The sequence below is a fragment of the Pseudochaenichthys georgianus genome, chromosome 22 (assembly GCF_902827115.2).
Source record: "Pseudochaenichthys georgianus chromosome 22, fPseGeo1.2, whole genome shotgun sequence".
Classification (NCBI taxonomy): Eukaryota; Metazoa; Chordata; class Actinopteri; order Perciformes; family Channichthyidae; genus Pseudochaenichthys; species Pseudochaenichthys georgianus.
Window position 1 is genome coordinate 1,614,227 of NC_047524.1, and position 21,636 is coordinate 1,635,862.

Here is a 21,636-nt window from a genome sequence, read left to right on the forward strand (position 1 = left end):
AACAGAGTATTCTCTGGTACTTCTACTTTTACTCAAGTACAAGATCTGAGTACTTCTCCTTTTACTTAAGTACAAGATCTGAGTACTTTTTTTTTACCTCATTGTGTTGGATAGCTTAATTTTAAATAATGTACTTTTAAATTAAGCTTAATATATAATCCCCTTGTAAAAAAACAACATGTCTAAAGCACAGTGTGTACTAATAAAGTATGAGCAGAGGTTTATGACCAAGTTTTAAGGGGGGGGGGGGTGCTTGTTTCTGATTGGTCAAACCAGTCACAAGATGATGTGAAGTTAAAAAAAAAACATTGAAAGCGTCTACCATTCAGAGCAGCTGCAGAATCAGGGATTTCTCTTTAACGCTACAATAATGGTAAGTTATTCCTTATTGTTCCGAGGTATATGAGGTTATTTCCCCTTCTGGTTTACCACCCCTTAATAGTGTGTGTTTAATTAATGCAAAGTTCTGGGGGTTATTGAGGAAAAAGTGAGGTTTGTCAGATTGACTAGCGCTAGCCTGTTAGCCTAGCATGAGTTCCACCCTCCGTCCATTGTATCAGCGCGAAGCTAGCCATAATACAAAGGGTGCGCTTCCGGTTATGGATTTCAATATAAAACTACGAAGAAACATTGAGGGAAATCATGAACGCAACCAATTAGAGCAAATAACATCATTTGATAAAGAAAATCGTAAGTACAATTTAATACGTAAAACAGCAATATATATACCTTTTTGAATACTGTAAAAACAAGTGAAGTAATTATCACAAATACAGATTATAATGTGATTTACAATATTAAGAATACAAAATAATTATGCAATATACATACAAATTAATTAATCTAGTTGTGCTATATATATCAGTAAACAATTCCTACTTAATAAACTGGTTTACTTTTTAAGTTTACCATCAAACAAAACAATGTATTATCGCATCAGACATGAATGCTTTTATTTTGAAGTGCTTCCTGTAGTTATGTAGCTAAACCTGGTTAGATTGTCGAAGCTGTTTCTGTGTTTCAACCATAGGTTTCAACCATACTGTAGACTGGTTTCAACACGTCTAGGTTCGGAGAGCTTTCTCAACACTAGATCTCTTATAATGATGAGTTATGTTTCTGACTACATATCATAACAGCTCGACATTCTTCAGAGCAAAATATGTGTCTAACTTTGTCACATGAAATGCTTTAAATGAACAGAATAGTCTTATTTCCGAGCTGAATTAGCTGATAGCAGTGAGCTAGCTGTCAGTGTGGCTGCAGGAATGTACACCAGAAGTGAACCTGTGGCCACCTCCTGCTTTTACTGTCCTGCCCCATCATCTGCTCGTGCATGCATCCTGCTTTCCCTCTTCCTGCTTCTCCTCTCCCTCTCCCAGCCACAGACTCTCCTGTTTAATCTGCAGAGATCTATGTGAGCTCAGTGAAATCCTCACTCCCACCACCCATCTGTGCAGGAAGGTGTAATTATAGAGGGGAGTCTGCAGGGAGTTTTAGGCTTTTTGTGCTGCAGTTATGTAACGTGACGACTCAATCCTGTTGAGACTGGAGTTTTTTGTGTGTTCTGTCTAAATAAAGCTTGTGGGTCAGACTGGAACTTCTGCAGAAAGATAGTTCAAATATGATAAGATATGATGATACTTTATTGATCCCAATTTGGGAAATGTTTTTGTTGCAGCAGCATAAAAGACAAGGCATTTTAAAATAAAACAAAATTAGAAATAAACAAGAAAAGAAAATAGAAAATATACATGTTGAATTTGACAAGATATTATATATATACATAAATATATGACATATGGAATATTAATATTAAATATCGAACATTTTATATATGTGTAAAATGTACAATGTTGTTTTATTTAAGAGAAACTATGGAGCAGAGTTCTCTTCCAGCCAGAGGTGATTTATTGGACATTGTAAATAAGATTTTACTATTGCTAATTCAGATGCTGACGTATTGCTTTACAGTCGGGCAATTATTTGCATGAAAGCACTTGAAGCTACAGTACACATGATCCCAACACTTAAAAACCATCTGTCAGTAATACAAATGTCTATCGTTGTAAAACAAAGTAATGAAAACCCAAAGTTCAAAAAGGTATTTATCAGCGATACCGAGTTTAAAATAAATGGATCCCAACACAAGTGCAGAAAAGGTTTTCAGGATCAGATTCCCTAAAAGAATGTCAAAGTGAACTTTAGTGTCAATCTTTCAGTTTGTGTGTACAGACAGATGGATCGAAATGACGTTTCCAACCATCTCAAATACAATTATACAATATACAGATATGTATATCCTATATACACAACAGAAACATTTACACAGGGTCCACCAAACATGTGTCCATTACTGCAGCACTTTTCTCATTATTAATAATATCAGTCATTGTATTTAGTTGTAAGTGCATGTATTTCCTGTTTCCATCAGAGTGAATCACTGGCGGTGTGTGATGTGGACGAGGATCTGGTGAAGAAGCTGAAGAAGTTTCGTTTCAGGAAGGAGACGAATAACGCCGCCATCGTTAGTGAGTGCTGCGAATATCTCATGTTTATAAATGTGTTTTAACCCTCCTGTTGTCTTCGGGTGAAATCTGACCGATTTACCGTACTTTTCGGACTATAAAGCGCACCTGCATATAAGCCGCAGCAGCTAAATTGTCCGTCTGTCTTGCTCTCGTTCTGTCTCTCGGTTCCACTTTTACTTTGGCGCGCTACCTGTCTCACTCTTTTCCGGCCTCCAGCTTTTCCTGCTGGAGCCCGCCCCTTAGAGGTGGCGGGCGCGGACCGGTCATAGAGCCCATAGCGTTAAAGGTGGTTAATTTTACCTGTAAAATCCATAGATTTAGGAGGTTCCCTAGTGGCCGTTAGCTGTACAAACAAAATGGGGGGAAAAAGTCGCGGTTTATAGTCCGAAAAGTACGGTACTTATTTCATCAATCATAACTTTTTTGTTTTACATTCGATTGCATTCAGGCTTTATGATATCCTTCACAGCAGACATATGACATTGCTGATCACCACTTTCATTGAGTTTTGGATGATTTAGTCAACTTTGTAACATGTTGTTAGTAACCATCCGGATCAGACACACACACACACACACACACACACACACACACACACACACAGAACAATTTGACACATTTCCCGCTCTTATGTGCCCATCCCCCCACATGGATCACACCTGGCACACGCCATACATGTTCAGTGTCTATTCTTTGTATATTTACTGCAGTTTTTCATGTATACCAGTACTCTGATGCAATATGTACAGTTTGAAAGGGTGTTAAATGAAATGTGGTGATGATTAATATTTGTTGTGTTAATGTAATAGCAGTTTAAACAGGACCGGTCCAATTTGACCGTGACCACCAAAGTAAGGGGGGAAACTAACACAATAGGATTAAAGCCAAACAGAAATAGGATGGCTGCACACAAATCTTAATACATCTTCTTTTTGCCAGGTTTCTTTTTAATTCAACCTTTTAGTATTTCATTATTTTTCATGCTTAATTCTTACTATGTGTTGTTTTTGTATTCAACATTAATTTATTATTTGTTGCCCCTCAGTGAAGATCGATAAAGACAAGCAGCTGGTCATTCTTGAAGAAGAGCACGAGGTAAGTTAGCCATTAAACCCTCACACATCGCTCTGCATCAGCTTTAAAAAGTTAAACGTTGTGCTAATCTAGATAAAGTTTTACTCCGAACATGACACAACAGAGAGACTGTACTATGAACATCTGTCTTTTTCTCTTTAAAGGACATTTCTCCTGATGATCTGAGGGAGGAGGTTCCTGAGAGACAGCCGAGATATCCTTTCAATATGTGACTTATTTGAATAATCATTTTGAATCTTATCTTGCCGTCTGTGGAGTTAATGCACTCACAGCAGCTACTGTTGTTTATTATCAAGTACAAATACATTTTAAAATCGATTCACTAAGTGAATAGGGTCAAACATGTACCAAATTAAATCACCATGAAACTTCCTCTTTTCATTACTAACATTAAAGGTCACCTATCATGCTATTTTTAGGCAATAGCATAGGTCTCAGATATATAAAAAACATGTCTATGAAGTGTTTTAAAATACCAAACAGATCACCCATTCTAGCCATGCCTCACATCCCTCTATTTCACTTCCTGTTTCTAAAGTGCTGATTTGGGGATAAAGCTTTAAAGAGGAGGGGTCTGAGCTCATGCGGGACCCGGCAGCTACCTAAACTAAATGCTGCCGTGATGAAACTCCATATCATGGATCATCAAGGATCTGAAACAGTCCGGAGCTCAAAGGCTTTCTCTCTTGCTGGTTATACCACAAGGTGAGTTCCTTTCTACTTCCTGCTTCTTCACACACATGCTCTCCAGTACAGGTTAGCTCTGAGTGTTAGCGATGCTAATGTAAACACCGACCATATTACGTCCAGAACAGTCGGGCTTTGTTTCTGATAGCAACGTTTCTGATTGGGCCGTGGGTCCACATTTCAGATATTACGTCATATCGGACGCAAATCTGGATCAGCTCCGTTGTTCCCCGTTTTTAGAGATTTGGGTACGGAGGAAAAGAGAGAGGGGTTTATTTTCTGAAGCTGCGTGAGTTCCCCGACACACCGGGGACACATGTTTATGTATACAAGACATCAACAAGTGCATTTTGGATGATAGGTCCCCTTTAACACAATTATTTGATATTACAAGTTGTCTGAAATATTATGATTCAATAAGCATATGAAGAGTTATGTAATGATAACTGTTGGTGAGTGTAGGAGAAATCCACAGACAAAGTTCGTTAAATAAACTTTTGAAAGTGGATTTTTGATGTTGTCATTGACCAGGTGTGTTAAGCCTTAACAAGTTATTTTAGTTAATTAGGTATTAAGTGAAGACGGTTAAGTTCTTCATATCTATTTCTGTCTGGACTGCTCTTTGTTTCAATGAATTTCAAAGTGAACTGTCCTTAGCACGAGGAACATTTATCGTCTACAGTTATAAATACGTACACGACGACGGACGCGTCTCCTATCCTCTCTGCTTCATCTTCTCCAGCCCAGCAGGTAATAAAGCACTTTTTAAAAGAGTGCACCATTTCGTTTTCTGCCATTTTCTATCATCAGGGACATGTTTGGTTATGTTTGTGTACTTTTGTTGGACAGGTTGCAAACCAGAGCAGCAGATGATGTACGCGGGAAGCTTGAACAAACTGGTGCAGACTGCGGAGCTGACCAAGGTGAGTGAGCTGCCTCGGCTGTGGTGCTCAATCATAAGTACCTTTGTATTTGGGACCTAATCTTTATAGTATTTTAGTTTTTTTTTCTCATAAATGTGTTGCTTTTTTCTTGTACATTTATCACTTAAATCCCAGGGAATATTTAAAATGTATTACTTTCTAATCTCAGAGAAAATGTGTGATATTTCCCCTCGAATATGTTGACTTTAATTTAATCAAATGTTATTTTTTTTGTCATAAATTGATTTTTTTTTTTACACTTTTATAATAATAATAATAATAATACATTTTATTTGTAGGCGCCTTTCATGACACCCAAGGAAACCGTACAATAAAAAAATAAAAATAAAATTAAAAAAAAGCTAATAGGCAACAGAACAAGATAATATTTGAAATGTATGGCTTGACAAGCTCAGAGAAAAGTCCTGTCATTTCTTGTACATTTCTGACTTTAATGTCATACAATTAAGTGTTTTTCTCATACATTTTTAAAGTGTTTTTCTTTTAAATGTAACTTATAATGACCCAGATACGCCTTCCTACTTCTCCCTTATTGTGTTAAATACATTTTATAATGTTTCTTTCAATGTCTTTTCCCCCAGGTGTTTGAGATCAGGAACACAGAGGACCTGACGGAGGAATGGCTCAGAGAGAAACTCGGCTTCTTCGGCTAAACTCCTCTCACCGGTGTTCGTGGATGTGAGGATGACGCACAACCTCTGGAGGAGAAAACAGTTAATGTCTCCTCCTCTGCACCAGACCTGATTCAAATACTGTCTGCCTTCAGTTTTACAGTTTACGGCACACGACAATTCAGTTTGACTCTAACTAATCCTCTCAAACTGAAAACACTATTTGACGCAGGTCTGCTTCGCTTTTCATACAATCTCTCCATGTGCCAGTTATGTGTCTGTATTAAACTAACACTCCAATAGCTCCTAAAAGTTCTGAAATGAATCACTATCATCCGCCCTCATGACATTCAGGAGAAAGGCATTATAACAACAGATTTACTTTCTTCCAGTCGTTTACTCACAGCGTTTCTCTAACTTTCTTTTGGATTATTTTTCTTTTTCTGGTGTATTTAGGGTTATATAATGTAACAAACACACTTCCTGCGAGAAGATAACATAGATAATAGAGTTTTGAGTCGGTCTCACCTTCAGAATTGATTGAAGGGCATTTCAATTGTAACAAACTTTATAAAGCTGCAACGTTTAGTCGACTAATAACCGACTATTCGTGGAGTAACAGGCAACCTCTCAAACATGGAGATTTGCTGCTTTTCTCATTTTTATATCATTAAATTAAAAAACAAAACATCACCTCAGACTTTGAGAAACTGGGATGGATTTTCTTTTTACATTTTATACACTCAACATTAATCGATTAATCTACAGAATAATCTGCAGGTTAATTGATTTTGAAAATAATTGTAAATCCCCCCCCCCTAAAACTGTCCCATAACTCTAAGAGCACTCCTAAAACGTGTGTGTTATGTGTTTTACCTCCTTCTGTGTTATCGTGTGCTCATCACACTGCAGATCTTCTGTTTAGAGAGAAAACATGATGCATTATGGGTAAAGCTGTAATCTGCCTTTGACCTGCATATTTCTCACTCCTAAAAAAACAACATTTCCACTAAAGCATTCCAGATTGAACAATGTATACACACACACACACACACACACACACACACACACACACACACACACAGATTGTTAGCTGATATTGTGCATCATAGTTATTGCCGTTATTAGTGTTTCTGAATGTTGTTTCTCGTCCTGATGTGATGTTGATCTCTTAGCACAGCGTTGACAATGATGGCTGTGACTCCTTCATATTTAGATATTGTAGGTAAAGGACGGCATCGGGGACATTTATATTTCCCAACAGGCTTTGACCAATAAAGCTTTGTGACGGCTGATATTTCTGTTTCTGAATGTACCCAGCAGCTCCTATTCTGCGCCAAAATCTAATATTTACAGTCCTGTCTCTTAAGTATTTTTACAGAAGCAGTACATTTGTATTTAACGATTTTGTTGACTAATGGTTGACTACATTGAATTACAAGATTGCTTAAACTCCGCAAAGACTCATGCAAAAGCTCCTCTAGTGTTGAAGCATTAAAGAACGATAAAATAATCTGTGAAATGACACAGAAACCAAAAAATTAGCTAAATAAACAAAGACTGAAATTACCTTTTTTAATTTTCTAGCTTGAACACATTTCAAAGTGAATGCGCTGCAACATAAATCGTGTCACTTTCCAAACATTTATGCCGGACTGTATTTTATGTTTTGGACTATTGTATGTCAGTTTTTGAAGCAGCATTTTAAACGTACTTAAATGCATCTATTATCAGCAGGAAGACTAAACCCAGATAGTTGAAGCGACATGATATGTACTTAACACAACTGTATATTTCTGGTGGTTTTATGTGAGAGAAACTTCCGTTATCAAGATGTATACAGACAATAATTAGCACAAATGTATCCCTACATCAATTACAGTGATACTGCTAAGTCGACCATAACAAGGCCTTTCCTTGATTTTAGGTGTCGTCCTAAATAAGTCAATTTAAAAAGGCCAAAAACTGAATATGTTTTGGAAGGGAGAAGTAGAAGGTTATGGGAAAAGCTTTGTTGGGATAATTTCGGTAGAGATTTGACTTAGTGATATGTACACACAAACCTTCATGTGAATTATCTATTGACGTGTAATGTTTGACCTGGTAATCCATCGGGAACAATGGAGTGTAGCTGTTATTTTATCTGCTGTTTACTGATGCCATCAAAGCTTAGATTTACACTGTCAGCTCAATAGTAGTCAGTCATTAGAGTTAGTATCTTGCTGCTGTAGCAGACAGTTAGTTTCTGTAGTCGAGCTGAAGTTATACAACATCCTTTAAAGGAAGAGAACGTTTTATGACACTACGACCTGCAAACCCCTTCATATTTTATTTGAAATGTGCAATCTGCTGATTTCAATGTGAATATAAAAACCTTTTCTGCTGTTAACGAAACTCTTTGAAATGTGGAGAGCTACTGTAAAAGAGGTGCATGCTTTTAATGTGAAAGGGTTAGAAAGGCTTGAAAGAAAATGCACTCATACATGCTGCTCTGTTATATGCAATTTAAATGATTATGATAATTGTATAAGACTGAATTTATTTGCATATCAATTCCTAAAAAAAGGGGCGGGGACTTGCATCTCAAACATCTGGTCTCAGCTGTTCTTGGAATATTTACGAGCATATCTTCACAGAAATGGGTTGAAGTAGACTTAATTAAATCACATTTAAATACTTTTTTAATTGATGGTCTTTTTGGTTTTGTCCTGTGGATCTATAGCTGGCTTCCCTCCTCTGTGGTGATCTGTTGTATTTGTAACAGTATTTCCAAAGTGTTGTTCAGCTCTTGGTGTCTTCTCTGATGAAATGCTTACTTATTTTCTTTCCTTTTGTAATAAAAAAATACACCTGAGATGTATCATTACCAGCTGCCTCATGGCATCAGTGAAAATTGACATATTTGTATTTTCCATACTTTATAAAGTGTCTATTGTCCTGCTGTCCAAATAAAATGACAGTGATGTTTACCCCTCTGTTTTCTGGAGAATGTTGTGTGAACATGTTCCTCTATCAGATTCATCATTGACCTGAAAGTGAAAATATAAAACAAGCAATCATGGAAACAATTAACCATGACAGGCCAACGATGTTCTTATATATTATATGTGTTAGGATAGAACCAGAACCACCCACCACAGGCAATTTCAGTAACGTTGGAGTAGGTCGGAGAATATGCCCAGAAGCACATCAATTACTCCAGAAGATGGCAGTATTGCTACCAGCTAGCTAACTACTGACTGTAGAAGAAGACCAACCGACACAATCTCAGCCCGGTGACCGACTGCCTGCCTCTGCATCACCGCCACGGATCGAGCCAGGACCCGACCCACAGAACCGGAGGGAAAATGGCGTTCACATTCGCGGCCTTCTGCTACATGCTGGCTCTGCTGCTCACAGCGGCTCTTATCTTCTTCGCTATCTGGCATGTGAGTACACGTTTGGGGCACTGTGAGATAAAGACTTTCGGCCCCTGGCACCGATTAAAAAAAGAGCCAGGAACGGCGATTTAAGACCGGGGCTAACGTGTATGCCAGGCCGTCTTTGAGGCATTTTCCCCGGGACGTTTTTAACCGTTTTAACGTCTGGATCGGACGTTAGGTCCATAGCAACTGCCGCGCTTAGAAATATACGTCAAGTCAACCGTACTAGAATGAATGGCATTATTACAGTCAGCCGTTGGGCTAGGAGCTAACGTTAGCTAGCAGTAAAAAAAACATCATCTAAAAACTATTAAATCGTTTTAACGTAACCCACTTCTACTATTAATGTGTTATTAACCGTAGTTCTTATTAAATAACACATGTCTAATCATGTATCATGCCTGTTAAATTATTATAGATTAGATATTATTATCTGATGGCTTGTTAGCAAGCTTAGCTAACAGTAACGTCAAACTGTGATGGTGCTGTCAATCATCAGAGATTCTGTCTTTTTCCACGACATGTCAGTTTCTTGTTTTGTTATTTTACTTTCACAATGTCAATATAATCAGTGCAGATTGTATACTTTACTCAGTGGTGGGTAGTTGAATACATGTTTACTCACTTGAGGTAAATCACTTACTATGGAATATAAACAACACTTAAATCAGACTTTAGTTACACCTGCAGTACATTCACAAGCTACCCTGCAGTAAAAAAATATTAGCTGCACCTTTGATAACACTTGAATGCATGTAATGTTGAATGCATCAATAATTATAATCAAGTAGTAAACTAAGTATATTTTGATGCTTTTGTACTTTTACTTGAGTAACATTTTGAATGCAGGACTTTTATTTATAACATAGTTTTCCTACACTCTGGTACTTCCACTTTTACTTAAATTCAAGCTCTGAGCTTCCACTTCTGCTTTTACTTTAGTTGATCATTACTCAAAAAGTTGCATTGTCAACGTAACACATGTTTACCACATAAATATAGTTTGTTGGTGTAAATAAACATGAATTATGTGTCATTTAGAATAAAGAAAATTACATGGATTGTGGATGTGAACACATTATTAAATATCACGTCATTACGATGTTACGATGTTTCAGTTGTAAACAACGAGAATATTTGGCCAATATGGCCTACATTGCTATGAGGGGTAACGCTAAAATATTTTGTCGTATAGTACAAACGTATATCAAAAATATTTTTCAATAATTATTTGATTTCATCCTGGCATTTTACAGGATTTGCTGCTTTATTTATCAATTGTTTGTGACCATTTTTGTCGGACAAAAATTACAATTAGCAAGCTTCTTTGCTTCTTGGACTTTATAATGGCCGTTTTTCACAATTTTCTTCCATTTAGTAAAATAGATAATGATTGATTCATTGGAGGGGAATATTACAGATAATTTCACAGTGAAAATAACCATTAGTTGCAGACCAATTGGAGAAAAAAAAATAACATATCTATAGTATGAATGTTGCATATGAAGTTACTGCTCTTAGTAAAAGATGGCATTACAATAACAAAGTGACATATTGATGATACACACTTATGAAAACCTGCAAAAGATTCCACGTATAGTACCATATTAGAATATCCAAACTCTAAGAAGATATCCAGTCTCGTATTATGATATTGTAAGGGCGCAACATTTGCATGATGTACCAGACATCAAAATATGTCAAGTTGCTTTTAGATTTGCAAAAGGACACAAAAACAAACAATGGTCATCTATTGAGTGCCAGGTAAAATATAAAATGTGCATTTGGTGATAAAATAGTTCATTTTACAGCCTGAAAACTGATGCATTTGCCAGCCCTTGAACATACTACAATTCTCCCATCTTACCGAATCAATTCAAAGCCTTTGTTCATGTGTTCAGCTGCCGTCTGTGATTTCTTACATTGTGATTGTCTTTCTCCCGCTCCAGATAATAGCATTTGATGAGCTCAAGACTGATTACAAGAATCCTATAGATCAGTGTAACACTTTAAATCCGGTAAGTGACTCCACCGTACCTCACACACCCTCCTTGCCTCTTTGCATGCAGAACAAGCTCTGTTGAAATGTCTTTTTATTTACTTTCGGAGGACTTTATCCGCCTATCTGTCTTTTTTCAATCATTTCTCTGCACTGTTATGCTAAATGATCTTTCCAGCTGTAAAAACTCTAATGCTTTTGTTTTGTCCTAATCTGCTTCTATTTGTTTTACACTTTGTTAACGACAAAAAGACAATTGAAAAGGTCAAAAAGATTAAGAGAATCAAAATTGCATTAAAGGTTTGTACCAGTCTTTAAAATGCTCGCTCAGTTCAACTCAAGTCTGCAGTCTTGTCATTTTGCACGGAGAAGTGTTTGCAAACGTCTTTTCAGTTAACTAATCTCAGAGTTAAAGCCGGAGTTTAGCCCGGGATTAGACGACTGGTTTCTTTTTCCTGTAAAATATTTTATATTTCAGTGAGTATTTTAGACTGATGGTTTTCTTAAGCCTTTTAAAGTGTTGCTTTAAGGGTTCGAGCATTAATGGAAATGAAAGATTGTGCTTTTTTATTGTTTACACCTCATGTAACCATTTGTTTAGGTGCATATTTAGATTGTAAGAGCCACAGTGTGTGTTAGGGCTGTGCAATTAATCGTATTTTAATCTCGATTATGGCTTGCAACGATTACGAAAACAATGTAATCGAAATAAAACAATTATTTTTATTAAAAATACATTGATGTTTTCAAAGTAAATGGATAATCGTTTTTAATAATCGTGATATTAATTATTGACCAAAAATAATCGTGACTATGATTTTTGCATAATCGCACAGCCCTAGTTTACACCTCATGTAACCATTTGATAAGGTGCATATTTAGATTTTAAGAGTGTGTCGAAGTGACAATTTTATAATTTGAAGTGTAGCTGTTAACTGAAAAGACTTGCAAATGCTCAAACATGCATGATCTTTATTACAACCTACCCTTTGTTGCAAATAGTGTTACAGTTATCGCAATAGTATATCCCCAGTCAGAAAAATCTGAAAACTTGTCGTGAGTTTGAGATTAAAAAGTATATTGACCTGAAAAAGCTTTTAAATCACAGTATTATAAAGTAGTAAAGATATCAATTCAAGCAGGATTTTTCTTGCAAAGCTTTTTGAATAGCGGGAACTCTGAGCTGTGGATCATGGTACAGCTTGATTGTTGAAGTGTAGGCTGCAGTTTGATTCATCAATTAGAAAAACTAAGCCACCATTTTGAACTCAATTCTGTCTCGGGCTGTACCGAAAAGTTTAAAACTTCATTAATTATCTATAATTTATGTGAGTTTAAAACATTTTGTTTCTAAGAAACCAGGAGATGCTGCGGTCTGCTAATACATGTTGTGCGCTAAAACTTTTTAAAATAGTTTTATTTAAATTAATTTATACATTTAACAAAAATTGATTTACCATTAACCATTTATTTTTGTTGATACTAATTTTAAGTGCAATGCAGATGAACATAATTAAATGGAGACAGTGGGTGTTTCTCAATGTCGAGGTCGCTTCCTTGGTAGCACATGTCTTCCGAGTCACTTCCTTCAGAAGCGAGGAAAGAATCCTTCCTGGCATTTGGAAAATGAAGAGTGGAACAGGCGAGCAAGTGTGCGTCAGATGAGAGGCCCCGCCTTACATTTTCCGCCACAGATTTGGGGAACTTGGTCCGTGCGCAAAGCATTGTGGGGATTTTAAGACCGGAGTCTACACATGTGCAGCCTCGAAATTTCTCGCTACGAAGGACGCCGGCCTCGGTAGAATTCCAAGTATGCTGGACATTGGAACAGTCCTTCGGTGGCACTCGATGACGTAGCATGCTTGAAATAGTGGCTTCCTCGACATTGAGAAACACCCAGTGACAGTGTTTAATACATTTTAATACAAGTTCAGCAATTTTGTACCTAATTTGATTTTATTAAACTATATTTATTTAAATATCGGTCTTGGTTTTTTATAGATATTGAACTTAAATTATTTGTTGCTTCTAGCCTTTTCAAAAAAAGCGTTTTCACTGCGTTCTAAAAAGCTTTTGCCCTCCCGCTTACCGCACATAAAGAACCGTGCACTAATGAGTACGGCTCATAAAGGAAGTTCGTATAATCAAATCTAATCGGATTCATAAAATTCATTTAAAATGTAGGGTTTTTTTTCAGGATGAGGACAACCGTTAATCCTACGACAGACGTGTGCAGCTTCGTTGGCAAACCTCAAGCTTAAGAGTGTGAAAAATAAGTAATAAAAAGAAAGACATTCGGTGCAGCCCTAGTTTTGGCTCCAGCCTCGTCGCCTGCGGTTCTGAGCAGATGGCGGCAGAATCCCAACACACAGCAATATTTAGCAGCAGCTGATTGGTTAGTGATTTCAGGAGTAGGAGGAGAGGTTTTAGTTAAACATACATTCCTCCGTCTCTAATCCGCAGTTCTTTCTGCAGTTTTTGTCTTCTTGTGAGGAGGATGTGAGCTGCAGTGTTTCTGCTCTTGTTCTGGATTTGGCAGCACAGTGCAGGATTTCCACTCCTCCCCTTCCTGCACCTTTCCCTCACCTTTCCATCTGTGGACTGCCCCCCTCACCCCCCCCCCCTCCGCCCTCTGCACTTTTTGAATGCATGGCTTCCATGTGGTGCCTCCATCTGCCCCCCCCCCCCACAGTGAGCGGCTGCTGCTGCATCCTCACTGCTCTCAGCATGGTCCTGTTTACAGTGTGCTTGTCAGGACGCTCTGCCGTCACTGCATACAAAAAGATAAATCTTCTGCAGAACAAGTCGTTGATGGGGTTCCCCTTTTGATCTGTGGTCAGATTTGATTAGCCATGACATGTAACCAGGGTGGGAAATAAGCCTTTTTTATTCCACCTGCAAACACTTCCTAGATTTTTTAATTCCACTAGGAACTCGCTTTATTTAACACAATTATAAGTCAGTGATAAAGCAGGATGCACGATGTCTAATATTTACATGTTTGCTACAGAAAAGACAACTAATATTTTCAATGTCAAGTAAGGCAAATTAACATCATGGCACAACGCTCTTGCTGCTTGATACAAAAGGATAACCGTTTTGATGACTAGTTTACACAATGTACTCTAATTGTAAGCCTCTTGGATACAGTTTGTTGCTGGTGTGAGACAGCAAGCTTTATCCACATCTAACAATCACAATCCTTCATTAGCGAATAGCAGAAACATGCAGAAAAGTAACATTTGGTTTCAAAAAGAAATGTAACAACAGTAACGTGGGAAAGATGTGGCGACAAAAGGATCGACCAAATCAGGAAGCATTGGTGCAATATCGTGCAGCCCTATCTTCCTCTGAAACAGACACAAATATGTATTAGTTATCATTTCTGAATGATATCTAATAACGCATTTCTCAACATGCAGTATATCGTGCATCCCTAGTGCTAAAAGCGACCCGGCTGCAGTCACACGTTAAGCAGAGGACATCTGGAGGTAATGGTAATCCTCACTGTGGGAGATGATAGCCAGCCAAGTGGGGTCTTTTCTCCTCATGTTGGTGTTAAAATCACTCTCATCGTGCAGGTGGCAGGCCTTCATTTCCCTCCCTGTTCACTGTGTTGCGCAGTATGTCCGATGGGTGCATGATGAAGCGCTGTTTACATATTTAACCCGCAGCACAGGGGCATGAGAGTGCGACAGGAGGCTTAATAACATATTGCATTGTTAAATAAAGCAGCTCATTAATATTTCTCTCTGTGGAGCGGACTGCCGTTCTTAAATAGCTCTTTGTAAAGAGGCCTCGTTATCTCTGTAACTTCGATGAATGATTAAGTCTTTAGTGAGGCAATTTGACTGGCAGTAAACGGGTATACAGGGTTATAAGAACAAGGCGGTTCACGGTTAAATGCTCGTGTATTTTAACATGTTGTTTTTATTTTTGCTCTGTTTTTAAGCTGGTTCTCCCGGAGTATCTCATCCATTTCTTCTTCTGCGTGATGTTCTTCTGCGCGGCCGAGTGGCTCACGCTCTCCCTCAACCTGCCGCTGTTCGCCTATCATGTCTGGAGGTGGGTATCGCTCATAAATAATTAACCAGTTAGAATGCTATTAGTACACGATGAGCCATTTAGTGTGCAGGACAAAGTACAGAATAGTCAGATTCAAGGAGGTATATCATGTTCCCGTTAAAATGTCATATATTTTTTTGAATTATTTCATTTTAGGATAATTGACATCAAGTTTTAAGTTCTGCTTTTCTCTATTTAATATCATATTAAAGTAATATCTCTGAGATATGGACTGACAACAACACATCTGAAGACATCGCCTTGGACTCTGAGTAACAGCGATGGACATTTTTCAGTATTTTCTGACACTTTCCACAACGAGAATAAATAAAACCAAACGATTAATCTAGAAAATTATCAGCAGATTAAAGCGATACTAAAAATAATCGTTAGCCGAACAGCGTGCAGGGAAAACTGATTTGTTAAAACCTCCTGAACCATGCAGGAGACTGGGAGAAGCTAAAGACTACAACTCCCATGATGCCTTGCAGCTGGCTGACAATGACCCTGTCTTTGTGTCCCCGTGCTGCAGGTATATGAGCAGACCGGTGATGAGCAGTCCGGGGCTCTACGACCCGACCACCATCATGAACGCTGACATCCTGGCCTTCTGTCAAAAAGAAGGCTGGTGCAAACTGGCTTTCTACCTGCTGTCCTTCTTCTACTATCTCTACGGGTACAGACACTCTTTTTAACTTGGTTGTAAAGTGATTCTTTAAAAATAATTTTATCTGGGGATATGTAGTTTGTAACAATCATGGAGTGAACTTCATCTTGGGCAATCTGCCATATTTCTAAATGTAAGAAGTCTAGAGCAGATTGGGTTCGGTGCTTATTTGCGTTCGAAACTCACAATTATTATGTTATTGAATTATGCTGCTGTAATTCAGCGGCAAATTAAACTGATTTCAGATGGGATTTAATTGCAAAAGTGGGTCGAAAAGGATGCCAGATAACGGGATAATGATTAAGAATAGTAAAAAGTCTGAACTCCTGATCAGGGAGTTCTGGTTGCAGGACGACAGCTTTTTAAAACGCTTCATTCTGACCGTGGCTAACATTGTAGCTCACGTAGCTTTATGGAGTAATGCTTGAACGCAGCATAATGCAAGTCAATCGCACTTCTGTCAATTTTACTTTGATATATTTTAACAATATAGCATTATAATGTTAACAGGTGAGTTTACTCTCTCCTATCATTTTTTTAAAGCCTTGCTATCAAACTATAAGCTCCCAGGACCAGAGGTACCAACGCGGTTTGTGAATTTAAGCATCGACTTGCTATCGAATTATTGTTTCTTGTGACGTCCCTACACCTTATAATAGAACGACCCTTAGGTGAGAAATCCAACGTCCCTTTACGTTAAAATCCAACCCCTAATTGTTTTCTAGGACATTATGACCCTGAAATTTAAAATCTGAAATCCCTTAACTGTAGAATCCAATATCCCTTAACTGTTTTATTAATGACCCTTAACTATAAAATCCAACACCCCACAAATATATTATAGAACGTAACAACCCTCAGATGTCAAATCCAAAATCCCTTAACAGTAAAATCCTACCTACCTTAACTGTTTTATAGGTCATAATGACCCTCCGATGTTAAATCCAAAATCCCTTAACTGTTATATCCAACGTCCCTTAACTGTTTTATAGACATAACAGCGCTTAACTATAAAATCCAACATCCCTTAACCCTAAAATACACTCTCCCTTAACTGTGTTATTTGACATTATGACCCTTAACTATAAAATCCAACATCCCTTAACCCTAAAATCCACCCTCCCTTAACTGTGTTATTTGACATAACGGCCCTTAACTATAAAATCCAACATCCCTTAACTATGAAATCCACCCTCCCTTAACTGTATTTTAGGACATTATAGCCTGAGATTTCAGATCCAAACTCCCTTAAGTGTAAAATCAACATCCCTTAGCTGTATTATAGGACAAAATTACCCTCCGATATTAAATCCAAAATCCCTTAACTGTTATATCCGACGTCCCTTAACTGTTTTATAGGACATGACCTCTAAAGTAAAATCCAACATCCCGTAACCCTAAAATCCACCCTCCCTTAGCTGTGTTATTTGACATTACGACCCTTAACTATAAAATCCAACATCCCTTAACCCTAAAATCCACCCTCCCTTAACTGTGTTATTTGACATAATGGCCCTTAACCCTAAAATCCACCCTCCCTTAACTGTGTTATATGACATAACGACCCTTAACTATAAAATCCAACATCCCTTAACCCTAAAATCCACCCTCCCTTAACTGTGTTATTTGACATTACGACCCTTAACTATAAAATCCAACATCCCTTAACCCTAAAATCCACCCTCCCTTAACTGTGTTATTTGACATAATGGCCCTTAACCCTAAAATCCACCCTCCCTTAACTGTGTTATATGACATAACGACCCTTAACTATAAAATCCAACATCCCTTAACCCTAAAATCCACCCTCCCTTAACTGTGTTATTTGACATTACGACTCTTAACTATAAAATCCAACATCCCTTAACCCTAAAATCCACCCTCCCTTAACTGTGTTATTTGACATAACGGCCCTTAACCCTAAAATCCACCCTCCCTTAACTGTGTTATATGACATAACGACCCTTAACTATAAAATCCAACATCCCGTAACCCTAAAATCCACCCTCCCTTAACTGTGTTGTATGACATAACGGCCCTTAACTATAAAATCCAACATCCCTTAACTGTATTTTAGGACATTATAGCCTGATATTTCAAATCCAAAACCCCTTAAGTGTAAAATCAACATCCCTTAGCTGTATTATAGGACAAAATGACTCGAGATTTAGAATCCAACATCCCTCAACGCCCTTAACTGTGAAAACCAACGTCCCTTAGCTGTTTTATAGGTCCTAATGACCCCTGAGATGTAAAATCCAACATTTGTAGGTGTCTAACTTGTTCTTTCTTGTTTCTAACAGGATGATCTATGTTCTGGTGAGCTCCTAAAGGAAGCTGAAGGATGCCAGGAAGCAGACTTGAAGACGCTGATGATGTTAGTGCGGGAAACTGGTCCGACGCTCAGAAACACCTGACAACAGGCGAACTCTCAAAACCCCCCTTACACACACACATACACACATACACACATACACACATACACACATACACACACACACACACACACACACACACACACACACACACACACACACACACACACACAAACAGCGCATTTCCGGAAACATGAACCCCGATTTAAAGAGAATATCTCGTTGCAGCGTTCCTCTCATAGCACTAGTTAAAATGTTTTGGAAACCAAGGAAAAACCTGAAGGACAAGTTCATTTTTCTTCCTTTTTATTGATGTGGTGATTTTGATGCTTTGGGATTTAAATAAAGTTTTTTTTCTCCCAGATTTTGAGTGTTTACAACTATAGGCAGACGGTTGCCGCGTTAGCTTTTCCTGTGAATTAGATTCTGGGCTTTTAGCAGCTAAATTATACCTGCAGCGTGATTCATTATCGTCACTAAAACCAGTAGTTAAATGCAGACGAGACTTAAGAAAAATGTACGTTTTTTTGGGAGTTACAGTGACGTGCATTGGTTTGATATCACTTAGTGAGGTGTGTTGCACGGGGACAATCATAACGTGGTTGTCGCATCAGTTTTTAATCTGATGTATTTAGACGTATCATCACATCAAGTAATCCCTGTTAATACGGTGGCTGGCGGGTGCAAACGTGTTGCAACGGCCCAAAACGCTCCATCAGGACCAACACATTACAGATTCAGAAACGATGCAAATATGGAAACATCAAAAACTCTGCAAGAAGCTCAACGGGACCCAGGGGACACTAATAAGTGACGCACACAGCTGGGACCGGAGCGCTTGGTGAGTCACGTTTAATCCTGAACGTCACCATGCGCTCCGGTCCCAACTGTGTGCGTCACTCTTTAGTGTCCCCTGGTCTCCCAGCTGTGTGCGTCACTCTTTAGTGTCCCCTGGTCTCCGTTGTGTTTTCAGCTTCTTGCAGCGTTTTGTATTTGCAGCGTTTGGTTTCTGCAGCTTTTAGTAAACGCTGCGCATGTTTCCTAAAGTTGGTGAATGTTTTCTTTATGCTGCATGTTTCCTCAAGTTGGTAAAGATGTTTCTCCACGTGTTTCGGCACATATGCAGCGTGTTTCTCCTGATGGAAATGTTTCAGGGCCGTTGTAGCGCGTTCCCACCCGTCGGCCATTGTATGTGAAATCCATGGCAATATGTTTCTTAAGTGTGAATCCAGAGTAGCCAGCAATGTGTTTGTGACTTGTATTTCTGTACTAACTTAAGGGTAAACTCAACAGTATATTCATATGTTCAGCATTGATGAGCAACACTGTTTGGTATTTGGAAGAAAACTTGATGTACTGTTGAATGTACCTTTTTACATTTCCTATGTTTTTGTGCTTTCTGTTCATTTCAGCACCAAATATTCCATCGTTAGGAACTTCAGTGTTTATTTATTCTGTTTTTTTTTTGTTATGTCTCCAAGATATCAAACACTCCTCGCAGTGTCGGGTCGTTATCCAGCAGTTTAGAGTTGAGGCCGTTAGACAGGACGTTTTCATAAATACTCTGAGTATTTATTGCCATTTATCAGGGAACGGGACACTGAACATTTTTATGTATTCATTCATGTCACATCTAGAAAATGACAACTTGAGTTTATTTGAATCTAAATAAAAAAAAAACTATCCCACTCTGTTTTCTCGACTCAAATGATATATTTTTTTAAAGGGAAATTAATACATGGCTCCTACAGCTTGTTGCATGTTAGCTTTAAAGGTCACCGATCATGCTATTTTTAGGCAATAGCATAGGTCTCAGATATATAAAAAACATGTCTATGAAGTGTTTTGCTCAAAATACCAAACAGATCACCAATTCTAGCCATGCCTCACATCCCTCTATTTCACTTCCTGTTTCAAAAGTGCTGATTCTGGGTATAAAGCTTAATAAAAAAAAACATTTGATAAAAAAGAGGGGCGGAGCTTATGCCTGCTCATGCGGGAGATTCTACCGGCAGATACTGCCGTGATGAAACGCCATATCATGGATTTTCCTGCTTCTTCACACATGCTGGGTGTTTCTCAATGTCAAGGAAGGCTGCTCCAGAGCCACTATTTCAAGGATGCTACATCATCGAGTCCAGGCTCCTTCGTAGTGAGACATTTAGAGGCTGCACGTATCCTCCGCGGTCTTAAAATCCCCACAATGCTGTGCGCACGGACCAATTTCCAAAATCTGTGGCGGAAAATGTAAGGCGGGGCCTCTCATATGACGCACACCTGCGCACTTGCTAACCTGTTCCATTCTTCGTTCTCCGAATGCCAGGAAGGATTCTTCCCTAGCTTTCTGAAGGACCTGACTCGGAAGACTTGTCCTACCAAAGAAGCGTCCTCGAAATTGAGAAACACCCGCTCTCTCCAGTACAGGTTAGCTCTGAGTGTTAGCGATGCTAATATATAGACATTTTTATTTATTGGGATAAACCCCTTGAAATGCACCATCTCGTTTTCAAGGGGGTCCCGACAATAGCAACAACTTACAGACATACATAAACAAAAAGACAAAATGCAAAACATGACACACAAGATAAACCACATACAGTCTGTTAAGTACAATTCAAGCAATGCACACAATCATTACAATTTGAGACAGTCGAGCAAATCTGTTTCATCAATATCAGTTTCATTAATAACAAGTACAGACCGGTTGAAAGTGAGATGACAATGCATGTTTAAATATACCCAATGATGCAAGAGATCTAATAGCAGCAGGTAAAGTATTCCAGTCAGTTGGGGCTTTGAAAATGAACGCTCTTCTGCCAATCCATTTCTTTGCAGAGGGGACAGAGAAATAAATCTGAACAGAATGTCTAACTTGATGATTTGGTGAGTAGGGTACAAAATACTGCTTTAAATAAGGGGGATAGTTAAGATAAATGCATTTAAATATCAGCTGAAGCCAATGCGTGTGTCTTCTTACATTTAAAGAAGGCCATTTAAGTTGGTTATACATTGTGCAGTGATGTGTACGAAAAGGACAACCAAGAACAAATATGCATAGTCTGTTGTAGGCTATGTTGACTGATCTGATTTATGTGCATTTTGGTAGACATCACAATAGTCCATAATCGGAAGAATAAGTTCAGAAGCAATTCTCTTTCGGACACTGAGCGTAAAACAATTGCGAGAGCGGTGTAAAACACTGATTCCGTAATTGACTTTTTGTATTACATGCTTTATATG

General features: G+C 38.2%; 2 protein-coding genes across 2 annotated transcripts; both read left to right on the top strand.

Moving 5' to 3' along the window:
• The first annotated feature begins 287 nt into the window (after nt 1-287).
• Nucleotides 288-8,837, top strand: gmfb (glia maturation factor, beta). Its single transcript, XM_034110865.1, has 7 exons — nt 288-373; nt 2,435-2,531; nt 3,577-3,626; nt 3,770-3,819; nt 4,981-5,063; nt 5,163-5,236; nt 5,839-8,837. The coding sequence occupies exons 1-7, from the start codon at nt 371-373 to the stop codon at nt 5,908-5,910; spliced, it is 429 nt and encodes a 142-aa protein (XP_033966756.1). The 5' UTR covers nt 288-370; the 3' UTR covers nt 5,911-8,837.
• Nucleotides 8,838-9,120: 283 nt separating this feature from the next.
• On the top strand, nt 9,121-20,084 carry cnih1 (cornichon family member 1). Its single transcript, XM_034110863.2, has 5 exons — nt 9,121-9,296; nt 11,240-11,308; nt 15,242-15,354; nt 15,887-16,030; nt 18,325-20,084. The coding sequence occupies exons 1-5, from the start codon at nt 9,216-9,218 to the stop codon at nt 18,350-18,352; spliced, it is 435 nt and encodes a 144-aa protein (XP_033966754.1). The 5' UTR covers nt 9,121-9,215; the 3' UTR covers nt 18,353-20,084.
• The last annotated feature ends 1,552 nt before the right edge of the window (nt 20,085-21,636 follow it).

Bases quoted from the DNA above. Each gene is read 5' to 3' on its own strand.
- gmfb (XM_034110865.1), top strand. The intron at 3,820-4,980 runs ATATCCTTTCAA...AGCACGAGGAAC, and splicing joins GTTCCTGAGAGACAGCCGAG to ATTTATCGTCTACAGTTATA. The intron at 5,064-5,162 runs GTAATAAAGCAC...TTTGTTGGACAG, and splicing joins CATCTTCTCCAGCCCAGCAG to GTTGCAAACCAGAGCAGCAG.
- cnih1 (XM_034110863.2), top strand. From the start codon at position 9,216: ATGGCGTTCACATTCGCGGCCTTCTGCTACATGCTGGCTCTGCTGCTC. The intron at 9,297-11,239 runs GTGAGTACACGT...CTCCCGCTCCAG, and splicing joins TCTTCTTCGCTATCTGGCAT to ATAATAGCATTTGATGAGCT. The intron at 11,309-15,241 runs GTAAGTGACTCC...TCTGTTTTTAAG, and splicing joins AGTGTAACACTTTAAATCCG to CTGGTTCTCCCGGAGTATCT.